Raw genomic sequence first — 18,718 nt, 5'->3', positions numbered from 1 at the left:
GAGTATCATGAAAACATGTTTTCCTTTGTTTTGCTTTTTTTACCAGAACATTCAGTAGAGGACTTACTTTGCGGAGCTGAGGAAATTTAAAAATCCACTTTCTAGCCGTTCCGTTCAGATTTCCGTTTAGGGAACTTTCCACAGCATTTATTTCTGGACAGAACCACCGCATAGCTCACAAATAGCAGTGTCCTGCATAACGAAAATTTCCAGGACGCCAATCCCTGCAAAAAAGTAAAACTACAAGCATGAAAAGTTAAATTCAGAGCTTATATATTTTTACAGGAATTTTTAATAGAAGGATAACACGCACTTAGGAAAATATACGAGCCCTAAGTGTTCAGCTTGATGACTTTTCGCAAACTGAACATGTCTGTATAACTCTCACTCAAATCAAGAAACAGAACATCAAAAAAAAAAAAAGAAGAAAGAAAGAAAGAAAGAAAGAAAGAGAACATCACAGAACCCCAAGGGTACCATCCTGTTCCTTTTTGGTCACTACATTCCGCTGAGGGCAATCACTAGCCTGACTTATACCATCGAAGATTACTTGCTCGATTTTGGCCTTTAGAAAAATGGAATCATAAGGTATATAGTCATTTATCATCTGACTTCCTATGAGATTGACCCACACTTCAGTGTGTGGTTGTCGTTTCCTCCCATCGCCGTGTAGAAGGATTCCACTGGGTGACTATACCACTGTATCCGTTCTGTTGCTGCTGTGACAAATTGCCACAAATTTAGTGACTCAAAGCAACACAGATCCATTCTCTTGAAGTTCTCAAGGTCAGAAGTCTAATATAAAGTGGGTCCACACAGCTGTATTCCTTCTGGAGGCTTTGGGGGGGGGGGTGGATCTATCTCCTTGCCTTCTCCAGCTTCTAGAAGCGACTTATATTCTTTGGTTTCTGGCCGCCTCCTCTATCTTCAGAGCCAAAAGCGTAGCACCTTACGTTTAGTATAAAATATGTTTCTTATTTTATCCTTTAAGTGGGCGTTTAGGTCGTTTGCAGTTTGTATCCAATTGAAATAATCCTGCTATGAACATCCTTTTACATGTCTTTTGATTTCACTGTTGAGTGTGCATGTAGACTTTCTGGACCATAGGCTACGTGCACGCCCAACTTTAGTAGATTCTGGGAACAGCTCTTCAGTGTGGTTATAGACTCCCTACTCCCACCGGTGAAGTGTGAGAGCTCTAGTTGCTCCAGATCTTTGCCAATACTTAGTATTGATTTCCCTTGATGCCTGTGTCTTTCTTTTCTTTTTTCTTTAGTTCTCTTTCCTTTCCTTTCCTTCCTTCCTTCCTTCCTTCGAGCTGATGCACTTGGCCTGTCAGCTTCCAGTAGGTGAATCTGTGCCTCACTGTGATATATTAAAATAAAATCTCTTGTCCTCCAAAGCTGAAGATTCCTCGAGCAGTTCCTATTTTCAAAATGAATGAACCATCTTCGAGCACCACTGTGGCCCCGTATGACAGCGACTCAAAGAAAAACTACGGCTCCCAGCTAAATGCCAACATGCAGCATTTTCCAAGAGAAGACTGTCCTGACTGGTGGCAAGTAGGAAAACCGAAAAGGTAAACTTCGACTTTGAGTCGGGCTGCCCCGCACGTGGGGAGGCATCCCCCACCCCCTGACCTTGGACCTCAGCCTCCGGGCTGTCCACGCAGCCGCAGCTGACACAGGGCTGTCCCCTCAGAAAAGCCTCAGTGCCTGAGCCAGGAGCCCGGGCAAGCAGCGGCGCCCCTGGGACTCAACAGCACGGACTTGCCATTTAGATGATGTGCTCTATGATCTTGCGCATCTAATTCCCACCTCTTTCTCTCCCCCTTGCCCCCTAATAACCCTACATGCCAGAGCTCAGAAGCTTTAATATATCTCCTTCACCTGAGACCATTTGGGGGGGGGGCTTACTTTTGTACCGAGCGTACAGGTGACAAGTAACCCTCCCAGCGAGGCCTCAGCTGCCTTCTCAGGATGGGCTCCTTCACCTCTCCCGACAAGATCAGTCTTCTCACGTTTTTTTTTTTTTTTTTAAGCCAAAAGATGCTGCCGAAAGCCAGAATCAAAACTACCTTGAAGGCAGGACCTAAACTGTGTATCTCTCCAGGGTCTGGGGCCAGCTTGGCCCCATGCCTGATGCTCACCAGAGATTGAGCTGAATCGCAAGATGACAACAGAGGAAGGGGCAAGTGACTATCCTTCCTTATTCGCTGCCCCAGACTTCCTCCCTATCCCCTTGTTCACTGTCTGACATCTCCTCACTCAGGGCACTGGGCCTGGGGGGGGCTGTCTTTTCCCCCCGGTGGATGCAGAGCATCTCTCTGACTCCCTCAGGCATCCCCTATCTTTGTTTTGTTCTTTCCATCCTCATCGTTTTTACCTAAAGCAAATGCCTCACTGTTCCGAGGATACAGCCACAGGGCCACACACTTGAAAGAGTGTTAAGTGTATTCTTGTTGTTGCTTCCGGCATAACAAATTGTGGCACTTTTCATTTCAAAGTGGAGCTAGAATCCAAGTATTAATCTATACTTGGTGCCTGGGGGGACATGTCACAATTATTTGCCTGCCAATCCAGTGTTCTTGTGGAAGGAGACCCTTAATAGATGCAGGTCCTAGGAGGATGGGTGTCATGCCAGCTTTGTGTTAGGTCCCCTCCCTACCGGAAGCCCCAGGGAGTCATTGACAAAAATGCACGGCGATTGCTAGATCCTGTCTTTATTGAAAATGCTGACTTTTTTTCATCATGGGTTTTTTGCATTAATTTTTACAGAAAAAAATCTCATTACAACATTATTTACCTGGACCACTGAGTATTTCTGACGCCCCTCCTTAGATTTTGCACCCAAGATTCAGTCCCAACTTTGGATTTTCCCCTAGAACTCGAGAAAGCTAGTTATCTGAACAAAAGAATTGATGAATGACTTCTTAGCATGAGTAGCATTACGTCAGTGAGTGATGATAATTGCTAAAAGGTCTTTGTGGATTGAATTTTTAAAACACAGCCCTGATTCTCAGCTCACGTAAGTAGATAATACTTCTTATCAATTATCCTCACTTGAGGTGCTTTGTAATTCTTTTTCTGAGTATGAAAATGATGCATGCTTCCATTAAAGCATTCAAATATTGGAGAATATTCAGGGTACGTTCTTCTAGAATGTTTTCTATGCACATGCTACCATGTATAGAGAATGAAAAAGTCAGATTCTCACCACGTAGTCTTCTGCGCCACTCGCTCCCTTTACTTCACATCTTGGATACTTTTTTTCCCATTTAAACACATGAGGAGGATACACTTAAGTTTTAATGTGAGCAAATATTGAGTGGTGGTAAAACATAACATACGTCTTGCCATCAGTCATTTTTAAATGTAGAGTTCAGAGGTGTTAGGTGCCTTCACACTGTTGGGCAAGCTCCTCAGTTATTTTTTCAAGATTTTATTTATTTATTCATGAGAGACAGAGAGAGGCAGAGACACAGGCAGAGGGAGAAGCAGGCTGCTTGCGGGGAGCCTGATGTGGGACTCGATCCCGGGACTCCAGGATCACGTCCTGGGCTGAAGGCAGGCGCTAAACCGCTGAGCCACCCAGGGATCCCATGGTTATTTTGAGTGTCTACGCAGTGTCCCATTATGTGGCTAAACCTAAGAGATGCACTATTGAAGGACAGTCTCTGCCTTCTTTAAAGACAACACAAAGGCTAAGTAGGCTGCTTAGCATTTTAAAATACGAGTTTTCTTATGAAAAGATGAAGCAAAAAAAGCCATGCTAGGAGCGAGTGAGGCTCCTTGGAAGGCACTGCGGTGTTGAGGGCTTTCTCCGGGCATTCCTTGAAATGGAGCCAGAGAAGCATTTCCTTGTTAGGGAAGCTTGTCACTATGAAGGGTGGTTTTAAAAAAGATCCTGAGATACGAAGGCAAGCAGGAAATAGGCCCTCCATTCCAAACAAAACAGCCTTTGGACTTGGAGAGGTAGGCCCTTCCTCACGCTCTGCTTGGCACCCAAAACGGAAGAGGGAAAATGACGGGTGGCAGAGGGGTGATGAAGATCCTGTGGATCCATCGGCGTCCACATGGAGTTAAAAGTTCAGTATTTTCCAGACTTTTATTTTTTTTTCCCGGACTTTTAATTGCAACAGCCACGAGGAAAAGAACATGTTAAAATATATAAGTGACCGGATGCTTGCATATCGACCAGAGAATCAGGGCAAATCCGGTGGAGATGATCTACTAATCCCACGTTGCTATTCACAGGTCTCTTGTTTAGGAACACGGACAAGCTACCACTTGTCATCGGGGTCCCTGCCAGGACGAACATGCAGAAATAACTCATTAGCTTGAATTCCCAAACCAAGTGAAATGTGCCGGTCAAAATGTTCAATGAAGCTAAAAGATATCTAACACAACTATTTTTGTCCTGGAACATTTACAAATAATCAGAAGCTTACAAAATGTGTCTTTTGTCGTAGCAGTGACGATTTCACGGGCAGTAACCAGAGGGAAAGGACTGGTGTCAATCACAGCACCTCAAAGATGTCATGGTAAGTCAATGCACACTCCTTTATGGCTAGGGTTTGCTTCCATTTGCAGGAAAACTAACCAAATTTGCAATCATTTTGCAACTGGACTTCACGTTTAAGGTGAAGGCAAGCCAAAACAATTCATGTAGTTGGCCTCTCCGATCCCTTCGGTTGATCTGAATCGATGAGTCGTGGGTTACAGTTTTCTTCACGGTGATAGTTCCCGTCCATCATTCACGACATGCACTGGTGTTAGCATGAACAGGAGCATACCTGGCTCGGCCTCTCTAGCAGGAGGAAAACCCGCCGAGAGTCCAGTACCTCTTCTCTAAGAATTGCTCTATACCCAAGCCGAATTTTTTTTGAACCTCATACTACAGCTGCTCCCGAGAGCACTCATCTATTTCATGATCCTGCTCTTCCAAAAGAGTCAAACAAATCCGTGTTCCTGGGGGCCTCCTGTAGCAAAGAGCCATTTTCTCATTAAACCAGGCACGAACTCAACTTGTGAGTCATTCTCTCTTCACTTTGCAGATATCCTCCCAAGTGCAAAGAGGGAACCCTGACAGTCTAAATTTTATTTACGGGGGTGAAAGCAGGGTGGGATTTTTGACATTGCACCGCTAGGTGATTGCATTATTTCTTGGTGGTTGTTTGCATTCGTATCGTTTCCTCTCTTCTTAAGGGGATTTCCTGAGTCCAGTTCATCTGAAGAAGAGGAAAACCTGGAAGACTATGAGTGAGTTTGAAAGTCCTCTGTGTTCCTCTAAAACTAACATAGATGCTTCTATTCCATTCTTCCCTGGAGGCATTAGAGCAGATGTCTCAGACTTGCCTGGGAGGCTGTATTTACATGGGTAAAGTCATGTGAGCTTCTGGGCCATTTGTCTGGATGACAGGTTGTTACTAACGGAAATGTTTTTCTTCAATCTGGATTATCTAAGTTGGCTGTACATATTCACTGGATTTATCATATACCTGGTGTCCCCTTCACTTCACTTTGTCTTCACGGATGCAGCATATGACATTTCTGCCAATTATTTCTTCCCAGGAGGTTTCTAACCAGGGTGATGTTTGAAGGCTCTTCTTAGCACCGAGTCCCATTTTTGAAGTTATTCATGATGCAGTCAACAAGGTAGCACAACTGAGACTTGAATGTGACAGTATTTATATTGAGAGAGTCCTATTTCTAGGGTGACCTCATCATTTAGCATCCAGATTAGGACATTTGACACAGAGAGAGTGAGCGAGAGAGAGAGCGCTATTAAATATTGCACCTGGACACCAGGCATAAACTAGACTCTTCTGGGTGAATAGAAATGTATGATCACCCTAACTGTTCTGGGACAGGTTAGCCTGAGGGGTCCTTAAGGTCTTTTCCAAAATCTAAGACTGTCTCCTTCTAAATATAGGGACTAATAAGTCTCCTGAACTTTATTTAAAATTGGCACTCCTTAGAGATGGGAGTGATGCATCTCCCGGACACCTGCTCCCCGGTGGTGGCCAACTCTCTTGAACACCAGGATTACACATATTTTCAGTTCTGTGTTTGTATGAGCGCTGTCACTGATATATTGCCTCTAGGTACAGTGAGAGGTTTTATAAGTACATGTCACTGTTTTGCCTCTTGGACTTACCTCTAACCCAGCTCAGCCCTAGGCATTGGTGCCACGTTATGGAAGATGTGATGTATGCCCCACCCCTCCATTAGCATGGCCTTTTCACCGCCTCCTAGCACTTGATCCCTACCTTCTGCCCCAACATCCACCTGCAGGAAAGGTGGAATAATTCAAACTAAGACATAAAAGACTGAGAAACACCAGCATAAAAATGATCCAAAGATAATAGCGCTTTGACGGATGACAAAGACTTAAACCCATGGGAGTGAACTTCGAATTGTACATGTTAGCCTTTAGCATTTTGATGAGTTGGAAGTCTTTCTTTGGTTTGGAAAGCCCAGATCTGACCACATGGAAAGTCTCTATCTCCAGCATTTCTAAATTCAAATTGTGCATGAGAGGTGTGCTTTGGGGAAATGATCAAGAGAGACCTACTCTCTTCAAAGTCAAAGAGATGCCTAAGGACAATCAGAAGCTGAGGTCTGTGTGACCTGGGGCTCAGCCTCTCACACTGTGCTTGGTGGCCCTGGCTTCTTCCTTTATCGGGGGCACTGAAGCATTTCTTTGGTGGCCAGAACTCCGCGGGCAATTCTACTCTTGCTCTCTTGAAGGCTGAGGCACGGAAGCTTCGAGGGAAAGTCATATCTTAGGACCAGGCTTAAGGCTCAGCTGCTCGGGCACTGATGAGCTGAAATCTTTTTTAAAACAGAGCCAGACCTCAGCAAAATTATGACACGAGCAAAGTGTGTGTGTGTGGGGGGGGGCGCTTATTCACAATCTCACCTTGCTTCTCCAGGCCTCTCTCCTGATCCCCGATCATCTCTTTCTCCTATCTCCCATAGGCAGGTATCCTGAATCACATTCCCCAAGGAATCTTTGGATTAGCTATGATTAGCTTAAAATATTAACTAAGAAGAAAATTATCAGTTCATACCTCAAGGATTAATTATATCGTATCTGTACGGGTAGAACTAGAAGAGACTGTTAAACTTATCGAATTCAACTCTCATCTTCATTTTGTAAATGGGTAATTCCAAGGTCAAAAGAGGCTAAGTGGCTTGTCCAAAGCTGTACAACTACTTATTAGGAAGTTATGTCTAGATTCCAGACCTCCAGGCTGACTGGTGGCTCTTTCTACCTCACTGACCTGCCCAGCAGCTGACACCACCACCCCCCCCCGCCACGTCCCACCTAACACATCCTCACCCTTGGGTTCTTCTTTCCTCCTCGGATATTATTCTCTAGCCAGAGGGTCCTTGTAAGCCCCCAAACCCATGCTCCATCCCCCTCACACCCTGTTCATTTCCCTAGTGTGACATTCTGGCCAAAACCAAAAGACTACACACATTGTTGATCTCACATGAGAAACAACTCTGTGGCCTGCTGAGCTCTACATACAAAGTAAGATGTTATGCTCTCGGCTAACGTAGTGACGTAGTGAAAAAGGCAATACTTAAAGATTACACCTGGGGTCACCTGGGGGGCTCAGTTGGTTAAGTGTCTGCCTTCAGCTCAGGTCGTGATCTCAGGGTCCTGGGATCCAGCCCTGTGTTGGGCTCCCTGCTCAGTAGGGAGTCTGCTTCTCCCTTTGCCTTTGTGCTTGCTCTCTCTCTCTCTCTCTCTCTCCTCCTCCCTCTCTCAAGTAAATGAATAAAATCTTTTTTTAATTTATTTATTCATGAGAGACACACAGAAGGCAGGGAGCCCAATGTGGGACTCGATCCCAGGTCTCCAGGATCAGGCCCTGGGCTGAAGGCGGCGCTAAACCGCTGAGCCACCAAGGCTGCCCAAATCTTTAAAAAAAAGAAAATATTACACCTGGCTGCCCCATGCCATCTCTTTCTCAGGTGGCTTAATATTACTGGCTTAATATAACCACAGAGGCTTATCTACTGCAAATCAAAAACATTTGTTAGAAAAACATTTGCTTTGAAACTAGATGCTATAACGTGTCCTTCTATCAGATTATTAAAAGAAAAATATAGGGTTGAAAGACAGGAACTAAAAAAAAAAAGAAAGAAAGAAAGACAGGAACTCTCATCTATGGCAGCCCCAACTTTCCCACTGGAACATTCTTCATTGGTCTAATCTCCGGCTCTCCCTCCAAACAGTGGCACATAGAACTTAGGCACCTGCCGGAAGGAGGCCAAAGGTTCTTAAGTGCCAGCCTGTGTGAAAACACAGAGACGCAGGCCCTACCCCAGAATCATGCTCAGGTGGTGGAGACTCAGGAATCCGTATTTTTGAAGAGCCCCCTGGGGGGATTCTCCGGGGCGGTGAGGTGTGGAAATCCCCGATGGAGGCCGATGCCTCCGGATTAGAAAGCTGGGTGAGGAGTCACGCCGCTCAACACCCTCGACTGGCAAACATGCAATTCTTTCTCGTTGCAGCTGGTTTGCAGGTAACATCTCCAGGTCACAGTCTGAGCAGTTACTGAGACAAAAGGTAAGTCACCTGGTCTGCAACGCAGCCTCTGAGAACCTGTCGCCGGGCGCAGAGGGCACGGGGCTTACTTCTGGCGGAGACCCCCCGGGTGTCCTCAGGGCGTCAGGCGTCCAGCCCCTGGCTTACAGGCCCTGCGCACGTAGCCACTTCCTCTGGCTTTCCTTATCTCCTGCTGGGTCGTCAGCCACTTCCACGTCTAGCGGTTTGAAACAAGATTTATGGTTTCTCACCAGTGTGCCAAGCGGGTGCCTCCGTTCCGCCCGTGGGGCTGGAGTGGGCCTCCTCACGCCTGGTGAGCCCAGGCAGCGGGACACGGCGCAAGGCCCGCAGGTCGCTCCACGCACTTAACATTTCTGCTTTTGTCCTGCCTGCTAACGTCCTATGAGCCAGAGCAAGCCCCGAGGCCCAGCCCGGACTCAGTGGGGGGGATGGCACAGGGCAAGAACAGAGGCATGATTTCTGGGGGAGCCGGGGGGGGGGCATCCTTGTAACAGTCCAGCTCCACCGGCCCTGCTCACTAGCACCTAAAGCGGAGTCCAGCAGCTGTAACAGGGCCTAGATTTTGTTACTAAATTGGCACAGAATTACCAGAAGCAAACTCTTTCCAACCTGCAAAACTGGTGCTTTGATATATAGTTCGACCTAATAAAGCACGCCAGTGGTTTCTTTGAGGGGTACTCGTGAGAATGCGATGACGCCACCCCCTAACTCTGAATCTTGTCACATTGTCACATGCCTATGGGTTACTGTCTGCCCCTCCCGATTCTGGATCTGCTTGGAATTAGCCCAAGTCATTAAGAAAGACAAGCTGGGCATGGAACTCTAACAAATGATTTGTTCTGCGCCTTTGGTTTTCTAATGCCTTCTCGGGTATTATATTCCACGGCGGTGGGTGGTTTTAAATGTTATTTCTGCAAGATTAAAACATCAGGCTTGCACAAACACCAAGCAGAGCAAACCATCGGGGAGGGTTAGAAGCTAAGTGGGGGGGGAGAGTCGAGGCACACGGGGTAGGTCTCTAAAGGAAGAGAGCGAGCAGAGGAGGAAAGCTGCCCCGTGGGTCCCCTTCTGTGCCAGCTGTTGGGTGACCTGGGCCGTCAATGGCGTTCCAAGTGGGTCTGAAAGATCCACTTCCCTACCACCTACCAGGAAAAATAGTTTTCAAGAATAACGAAAAGGTTTTCTGTTCCTTCCCCTCTTTTCTTTCCTTTCCAGGGAAAAGAAGGTGCGTTTATGGTCCGAAATTCCCGCCAGGTGGGAATGTATACAGTGTCTTTATTTAGCAAGGCTATGAAGTGAGTATCACACGGATTTCCTTCTCATCTCTTGTGCATGTTCTCTGGATATGCTGGCCATCGAGTCCCATTTGGGGATAAGACACCATCTTTAACCTCTGGCATCGTGGATCAAAATATTTCTATAGAATGCAACTGTTTGTAGTTGCCTTGTCCACTCGGCCTCTACTCTGAGAGCTTGTTCCCTGGGGGGGGGGTCCTCTTCTGCACATCCCGGGCAGCAGGGGGGGTGCACCGCCCGCCTCAGTACACACCTGTTAAAGGAATCTCGGGCTGTTCCCCTGGACTCGGTCCTATGTCTAGAAAGAGAGAAAAAGAGCAACGGAGCCTGTCCACTCTTGGCCTCAGCCACCTGCTGAGCTGAGAAACCCACCCCAGGCTCTGGTTTTTTAGCCAGTGTCTCCAGTAGGGGACAGAGCTAGCAGAGAGTCGAGTCAGTGTATCTGTGTTCCGCAGAAAGCTTCTTTCCGGGGTGCTGTCTTCTCTTTGTGGTTAAGAGCTCTGGCTTGAAGCTGCACCTCGGGGTCCCACTCCCGACTCTACCATTTCAAGGCTCTATGTCCCCGAACTCTGTGCCTCGGCATCCCCCTCTGAAAAGGAAAAATAACAATGACGACTATGTTCTATGGATGAAGTGAGTTAATTCACGTGTTGGATCACAAGGGTGCCCGGCACAGAGTGAGCACTTCATGCGTGAATAGCAGTTACTATTATAGTTGTTGCTGTTTTAAAGATTTTATTTATTTATTCACGAGAGACACGGAGAGAGGCAGAGACACAGGCAGAAGCAGGCCCTGCAGTTTCAGCCAAACCTGATACGAGAAGTCTTCCAAGTCAAGATCCTTGACCCCAGATTTATTTTTGAAGGTGACCGGGTAGAAAAAAAGCAGCAAATAGCTAAGGAATCAAATGAAAATAATCCAAATTAATGAACACGGAAGCTTTCTTTTTATGAAACATCATCCATGGGCTTGAATGAATTGCATGCTGAGACCAAGAGCAAAGTAGCCACTTGCAACAAGAAAGCACCCCTTTTCCTTTTTATAGTTGCAATTTTAACCAGGCTGGCATCACAGCAACAATTCATCAACAGTTTCTTATGCGCCAAGCATAGTGCAAATTGCTATATATAAAATTGCATCTGATCTTCGTAACACCCAAATGAGGGTTGCCAACAAGCAGTGGAAGGGGACGCAAAGCCCAGCTTTTTTTTTTTTTTAAGATTTTATTTATTTATTCATGAGAGACACACAGAGAGAGAGAGGGGCAGAGGAGAAGCAGACTCCCTGCAGGGAGCCCGATGTGGGACTTTTTCCCGGACTCTGGGGTCACGCCCGAGCCGAAGGCAGATGCTCAACCACTGAGCCGCCCAGGAGTCCCAAAGCCCAGCTCTTGATTAGAGTACGGCTCTGATATCTAAGACAGGCGGGTGTATTATTCCTCATTAGCCCAAATCAATGTGCTTCAATTCACCACTATTTTCCAAAAGTAGAACAACAGGAAAAACATGTTTTATGTGGAAAAGGTGCAAGTTCATAAGAGGAATTAAAGGGTATCCCCACCCATTTCATCTTGCATGCACTACTCGCAAAAGAGCCTCCCACCCATGCTCTGGATGAGAACACCCACAGCCTAATCACCGTTGTCTCCCACATTTAATTTTTTTTTGTCTCCCACATTTTAATCTTCATTATTATCCTAAAAGAGAATTGGTGTTCAGAATAATGATCTTTAAGAACTGCAGGGCTCTCGATCATCAAAGGAAGATTCCAGAGAGGAACAGTGCAGAAAGTTGGGATTTTATTGTACATGAATTCTGTATGTGTACAAAAGATGCGTTGAGTTCAGAGAGGAGCTCTCTTCCGTAATTACCCATTGTCATGGATAGCTCTAGAAAAACATCACATGTCCAGAAACCCTCTGACTTCCCTCTCCAAAATTTGCGAATGCATCTGAATTATCATTTAACCATTGTTTGATCAAACTTCAATTGATAATCAAAAATATTCTAGGGGCCCCTGGGTGGCTCAGTCGGTTAAGGATCTACCTTTGGCTCAGGTCATGATCTCAGGGTCCTGGGATCGAGCCCCGCATCAGGCTTCCCGCTCAGCAGTGAGCCTGCTTCTCCCTCTGCCTCTGCCCCTCCTCTTCGATTGTGCTCTCTCTCCCTCTCTCAAAATAAATAAAATCTAAAAAAAAAAAAAAACATTCTAACATTCTTTCTTCCTTACCAGTGATAAAAAAGGAACTGTCAAGCATTACCATGTGCATACAAATGCCGAGAACAAATTGTACCTGGCGGAAAACTACTGTTTTGATTCTATTCCCAAGCTTATTCACTACCATCAACACAATTCAGCAGGTAATTTTTTTCGGTTTTTCTTTTTATGGGTCCTTGTTGATAAGTATCAATTTTCTCAGGTATCACTGATCCTCCTAATAGTCTTAATATTATTGGGAACCATGAAAATAGGAATAAAAATGCTCTCAAGTCACACACCTGCTGTGATTTTTAGCCTACGTTTCCCTGGAATATGACACTCTGCACTCTAAAATGCCAGAAAAATGAAATTGAGTAAGTTAGCAACTTAGGAATGGAGATTCTCGTTATAAAAATATTTGCAGTCTTTTTCAGCCTAGGGAAATAAGTTGATTACAAAATTCAAACATTATAGAAACGTTTATCATTGGAGAGAGGACCCCGTAGACAAGTTGGGGTCTATTCCAACAGAATCTTTTGGTCTGCTGATACTAACACTATTTATTATAGATATGAATGACTTATATATGTGTATGTATGCACACTATGTTTTGGGGGGATTTTTGGTTTATTTTTTTTTTTACACATTATGTTTTTACAGAGATCAGATCCTTCCCCCCACACACTGCTTTTTCAGCTTGCTTTCTCTGCTCAACATGTCTTAGTGGTCTTTCCATGCACATACATATCGCTCATGGTCTGTTTAACAGCTGCATAGAATTCTACAGTAGAATTACTCCGAAATGTATTCACCCAACCCTGGATCGATTAGCGGTTGCATCGCATACAGTATTTTCACATCATGATCGATATTTCAATGTACAGGCCTGTACACGTAGCTCTGTGCATCCGTATGAGTGTTTCTGTAGCCAGATTCCCTACAAGTGGAATTTCTTTTTTGTTGTTGTTGTTGAGAATTTATTTTTTTTTAGATTTTATTTATTTATTCATGAGAGACACACAGAGAGAGAGGCAGAGACACAGGCCGAGGGAGAAGCAGGCCCCACACAGGGAGCCCGATGTGGGACCCGATCCCGGGACCCCAAGATCACGCCCCAGGCCAAAGGCAGGTGCCAAACCACTGAGCAACCCAGGGATCCCTGACTTGAGCGTTTAATGCAACTTAGTAATAGTTTTGATTTTTAAAAATTGAGTGGTTTGCTTTTTATTTTGTGCCCTTCTGTACTGTTTGGATTTTTTTTAACCAAATTATTGAGCTGTATGTATATGTATATAAATATAGGACTATAAAAAGCAGAACCAAAATGGGGAAACTATTTATTTATTTATTTATTTATTTATTTATTTATTTATTTATTTTTAAAGATTTTATTTATTCATTCATGAGAGATACACAGAAAGAGAGAGAGGCAGAGACACAGGCAGAGGGAGAAGCAGGCCCCACGCAGGGAGCCCGATGCAGGACTCGATTCTGGGACCCCAGGATCACACTCCAGGCCAAAAGCAGGCGCCAAACCGCCAAGCCACCCAGGGATCCCCGGGAAATCTTTTTAAATGAAAGATTCCATCGAGCAACTTATTTGATGGGATTTTTAAAAATCACATAAAGATGTTTTACTCTTCTCATTTTTGCTTTACATTGAGCTAATTAGTCAAGTCAAGCAAATCAATACAGCTACAGGATGAACATGGTCAGAATGGACCCGCTCTCTCCATCACGACATCCTGAACTCTGTACTTTTCCAGCTACTCTGGCGAGAGCGCAAACAGAGGGGTGATGTAATGTGATGTGATACGATGTGATGATATGGTGCTGATTTCATTGTAGGCATGATCACGCGACTCCGCCACCCTGTGTCGACCAAGGCCAACAAGGTTCCCACCTCCGTGTCCTTGGGAAGTGGTATGGACAAACACCTGGGCTCTTAAACTCCATTTCCCACCATTTCTGGTTTAAAATTTATATATAATATATATATATTATATATAAATTATAGTTTTATTATTATATATAAATTTATATATATATATACGCATATATATATTTGCCATTGCCTGTCTTTTCTTCTTCTGGGATTCTGTGCCTACTTAGGGGAGGCAGTGTTCAACTTTGTGTATTTAGGATAATGACATCTACCCAGATCACAGTTTAGTTTGCTTTATTAAAAAAACGCTAATGATTATTTTACCAAGCTAAGAGCATCGAGCACACTTTCACACCAGGTATTTCCAAGATGCCTCTGGTTGGCAAAGTGCCCTAAGCCTTTTGTCTAGAACTCTGGCTGCTTCAAGAAGAGTATTGTCCTGTTGGCATTATCGTGTGGTCAGAGAGGTCATATAAGACTGCCTCACGAAGGGTTTTTTGAGGCGATCAACTTACAATCAAAAGTCTTGCTGTTCTTCATATTGCCAATATGAAACTCACTGGAGAAGTCCCTTGGGAAGCTGTTAGCCCCAAAGCCTTCCATTCTCATCCTGAAGAGTGTCTATATTGCCTCATTAGGAATATGGGAACTGAAGAGAGAAGAGATTACCCTCCTGAAGGAGCTGGGGAGTGGTCAGTTTGGAGTAGTCCATCTGGGCAAGTGGAAGGGCCAGTATGATGTTGCCATTAAGATGATCAAGGAGGGCTCCATGTCCGAAGATGAATTCTTCCAGGAGGCTCAGACCATGATGTAAGTTTCTCCTGAGGAATGGCAGTTTGGCCCTTACCGTGGGGGTGGGGCATTCACGCTAACAGGCCTGTCCCCAACATTTGCAAGGCCTAGAGCAAGAGTCCACATATGGCAGGTATTATTTAGCAGCTGTAAAGCAAGCTGACACACTGGTGAATAAAATCAGTTCTATGCTCCTGCTTTAACGGGTAGACCTCTGTACCAACCTCAGAGGCCATATTCCAGTTTAGAATTCCCAAGACTCTTTAGAGAAACCAGCCTCTGGCACATGTCAGCCCTCAACCACCCACTCTACCCCTCGCCTTTCTCTTCCCACCCCAGCTCTGCCCTGCACTGTACTCAGTACTCAAGTGCAGACATGGCATTCAGTACCTCCAAGCTCCTTCTGTGTCTCCAACAGACAGCTGTCTATCAGCTAAGGGTCTTGGTTAGGGGTAGGCACGCCAATAGCATGGTTCACTCTTAGGGGGACTGGCCCAGGATGAGTCCACACAGTCCTGGAAGAGGCCTCAGGACTCCGTGGACAGGGGATTCCAGAGTCCTGGTACCCCAAGGGTGATCAAGAAAAAGGGATGCATGGGTGCTGAGTAGGTATGCCTTGGCCCTTCGGGGAGGTGCGTGGTGGGATGAGGAACAGAGTGGGGCCGTGGAAAGCACTTGCCCAAGGGCAGGAGCCTCTAGGGGCCAGAACTAAGGCAAGACTGAAAACTAATGCCCTATGGACAATATCCTTCTCCTTCCTGGAACCAGTCTCACAGAACCCCTTTCTCACCCTACTTCTTTCCTCACCTGATAAATGAAGATGCGCTTCCTAACGGGCCTTAGCTCCAAACAGATGTGTTCTTTTTCTCTTTGAGCTGGCTTGCTCGCATGCTCTCTCTCTATCTCTATCTCTATCTCTCCCCCTCCCGCCCCCCGCTCTTACACGGAGCACCCAGGTGTGCCTGAGACTCTTCTGCTCTAGCACGGAAAGGCCTGTGATCCAGGAACCCCTCAGTCCCAGGCAAACTGGGACAGCTGGTCATCCTGCCTTTAGGGAACTGATCAACATGATACGAAGAACAATGCCACAGCAGGATTTTGATCAAAGACAGTTGAGATCACGAAGCCTAGCCTGCTGCAGAGTAAGGGCCCTTTAAACAAATTTTAAACACTTATGTGGCATTTACAGGCATCTCTCTGAGCACTTTATAAATATTAATGCATTCAGCCCTCCTAAGAAGCCTGCGACAGAGGTACCATTGTTATCTTTGTTTTATAGGAAGCTGAAGCACAGAAATGTTAAATAATGGGTCCAAGGTCACCACACTAGTAAAAGTGGCAGAGCAGAGATGCAAACCCAGGCAGATATTCCAGTGTCCACTTCCTTAGTCATTCTCTCATGAAGACCAAAGGTACCAGGACAGTCAGAACTATCACTTTGACCACAACTGCAGAACTGTCTGGAAGCAGAGGTACCATGTGAAGATAAGCCTTTGGCAAGGGCTGGCTTCACGGGCCACCTGCACCACCTTGAGGGCCGCCACATTTAGAAGGGCTCTGCACTTGGTTTACTGCTGTGATGTCCCCATCTTGAGATTCTCTATTTTTTTAAAGATGTATTTATTTGAGAGAGAGTGAGAGAGAGAGAGAGAGAGAGCATTCGAGTGGGGGGAGGGACAGAGAGAAAGGGAGAGAGAATCCTAAGCAGACTCCCTGCTGAGCGTGGAGCCCGACACAGGGCTCGATCTCATGACCCTGAGCTGAAATCAAGTCAGACACTCACTGACTGAGCCACCCTGACCCCACACCATTTTGAAATTCTGAATAATCCTTAAATAAAGATTTTCATTTCATACCTGGTCCCTGCAAATTATGTAGCCTGTCCTGGCTTTGGCAATTATACTGTCTTAAAACTGGGGAGGAGGCCCCTGATGTCCTCCTTTTGTAGGACAGAAAAATCTAGGGGAAACTCCTTTAGGTTTATAGTGTAACCCGTGTCATGGTGTACCTTTAAAACATAGTTTTTGCTACTAGATGGCTGGTAATCACACAGAATCATGAAAAGTCATTAACAAATCACCTAGTCACAAAGAAGGAGGTCAAACTGTACCTTAAGAGGACAATGCTACCGCTCAGCCGATGGCCAATTTGAGGCCTATCATGCGGGCAGTATCAGTTGCCATGGTGTCCCCACCATGGGGCCCCTGGTCAGTGACTGAATTTGTTCACAGAACAGCTTTTATTGGGTGAGGGACCTTTGTCCCACCACTAGCACCCCCCCGTAGGGAGCAATGCTGAGTTCCAGGCCGTTCTCTAAAAGAGCTGAAAGGAGGCATGACAGAGCTCATAGATAGCCTTGAGCAACCTGATAAGGCATGTCCCTAAACCAAGAAGGAAGAAAAGAACTACTCAAATAGTTATAACTGGGGCACCTGGGTGGCTCAGTGGATGAGCATCTACCTGTGGCTCAGGTCGTGATCCCGGGGTCCTGGGATCCAGTGCTGCATCAGGCTCCCTGCATGGAGCCTGCTTCTCCCTCTGCCTGTGTCTGGGCCTCTCTCTCTGTGTCTCTCATGAAAAAAATAAATAAAATCTTTAAAAAATAAAAACAAAAAATAATAATAAACAGTTCTAACTATAGAGAATATTGAATAAATGCTCATAAAAAATTCTAAAATCGACATGTTGGCTTTAGGTTTACTTTAAACACCTGAACATTAAAGAATTAGCCTGTACATTGATCAAGTATATGGACAACTAGATGAGCAGCGTAACAGCTGAGCGTCTATCTGTCATCACCTACCAGAAGGGCTATGTCATATCATTACTGTTTTCTAAATTAATTATTGAAAGATAACGTGAGGTGCCTGGGTAGCTCAGTCGGTTAAGCGTTGGACCCGTGATTTCAGCTCAGGTCAGGATCTCGGGGTCATGGTATCAAGCCCCACATAGGCCTCTGAGTGGAGAGTTTGCTTGAGATTCTCTCTCATTCTCCCTGGGCCCCTTCCCCCACTTGTGTGTGCTCTTTCTCAAATAAATCTTAAAAGAAAAAGAAAGATAATGTAACAATAATGTAAAACGAATTAAAAAAAAAGAAAGAGAACTCATGGCTAATCTCACTTCCCTAACATGGCAACTATTTTCATTTTTCCTGCACCCTTCACATTCTGATACAACTGTTTTGTTTTTTTGTTTTTTTGTTTTTTTGTTTTTTTGTTTTTGAGAATAAAAGTGCTTGGACTTCAAAACTTAGAAAGTTAAATACTTTAGAGTGGAAGTGATTGCCCTCAGTGTGTGAGGCTGAGGCACATCAGGCATGGAGGCTCTCTAGATGCCGGGAGACTCAATGAGATTTTTGAGGCAACAGACCCCTGTTCCGCTGGTTCTCTGTGGGAAAGGTGCACAGAGCACCCACAACTGCTAACTTGCTACTGGGGGTGTTGATGTCGTCTAAGAGGCAGATTTTTTTTTCTTTTCTTTTTGCTTTCAAAGGCTAATGCTCCCAGAATAAAATGCACAACGTTTTTCTCTCTTTGTTCAAGTAGAAGGGGGGGGGGGGCGATTAAAACAAGCAAAAATGTGAGAGTGATTGTTTTTCAGAACATCTGGAAACCGGAGTGTGCAAATTCAGTAGTGAACTCTGCCAATCTGTCATTTCCAGGAAACTCAGCCATCCGAAGCTGGTGAAATTCTATGGGGTGTGCTCCAAGAGATACCCCATATACATAGTGACCGAGTATATCACCAATGGCTGCTTGCTGAATTACCTGAAGAGTCACGGGAAGGGACTGGAGGCGTCCCAGCTCTTGGAGATGTGCTACGACGTGTGTGAAGGCATGGCCTTCTTGGAGAGCCACCAGTTCATACACAGGGACCTGGTAAGCAGAGCCGCTCGGGGCAAGCAAGCAGCGCAGCGTCCCCACCTGCAGTGACGGGGTCCTTGGGAAGGACATCAGGGG

The 18,718-nt window shown here is 45.4% G+C and overlaps 1 protein-coding gene across 4 annotated transcripts in view; it reads left to right on the top strand.

The window, feature by feature from the left end:
• Nucleotides 1–18,718, top strand: part of BMX (BMX non-receptor tyrosine kinase) — a 52,207-nt gene that overhangs the window by 21,047 nt on the left and 12,442 nt on the right. For 3 of the 4 annotated variants that reach the window (XM_072816633.1, XM_072816632.1, XM_072816630.1), the window contains 9 exons: nt 1,404–1,579; nt 4,472–4,543; nt 5,208–5,261; nt 8,532–8,586; nt 9,802–9,881; nt 12,116–12,243; nt 13,931–14,005; nt 14,606–14,777; nt 18,421–18,637. In XM_072816633.1, the coding sequence (XP_072672734.1) occupies nt 1,404–1,579; nt 4,472–4,543; nt 5,208–5,261; nt 8,532–8,586; nt 9,802–9,881; nt 12,116–12,243; nt 13,931–14,005; nt 14,606–14,777; nt 18,421–18,637 (1,029 nt within the window). The remainder of the gene's footprint in view (nt 1–1,403; nt 1,580–4,471; nt 4,544–5,207; nt 5,262–8,531; nt 8,587–9,801; nt 9,882–12,115; nt 12,244–13,930; nt 14,006–14,605; nt 14,778–18,420; nt 18,638–18,718) is intronic. The other variant, XM_072816631.1, reaches the window with a different exon arrangement.

Source organism: Canis lupus, chromosome X (genome assembly GCF_048164855.1).
Source record: "Canis lupus baileyi chromosome X, mCanLup2.hap1, whole genome shotgun sequence".
Lineage (NCBI taxonomy): Eukaryota > Metazoa > Chordata > Mammalia > Carnivora > Canidae > Canis > Canis lupus.
Note: the sequence above shows the minus strand (reverse complement) of the source record. Positions and strands in the feature narration are given on the sequence as shown.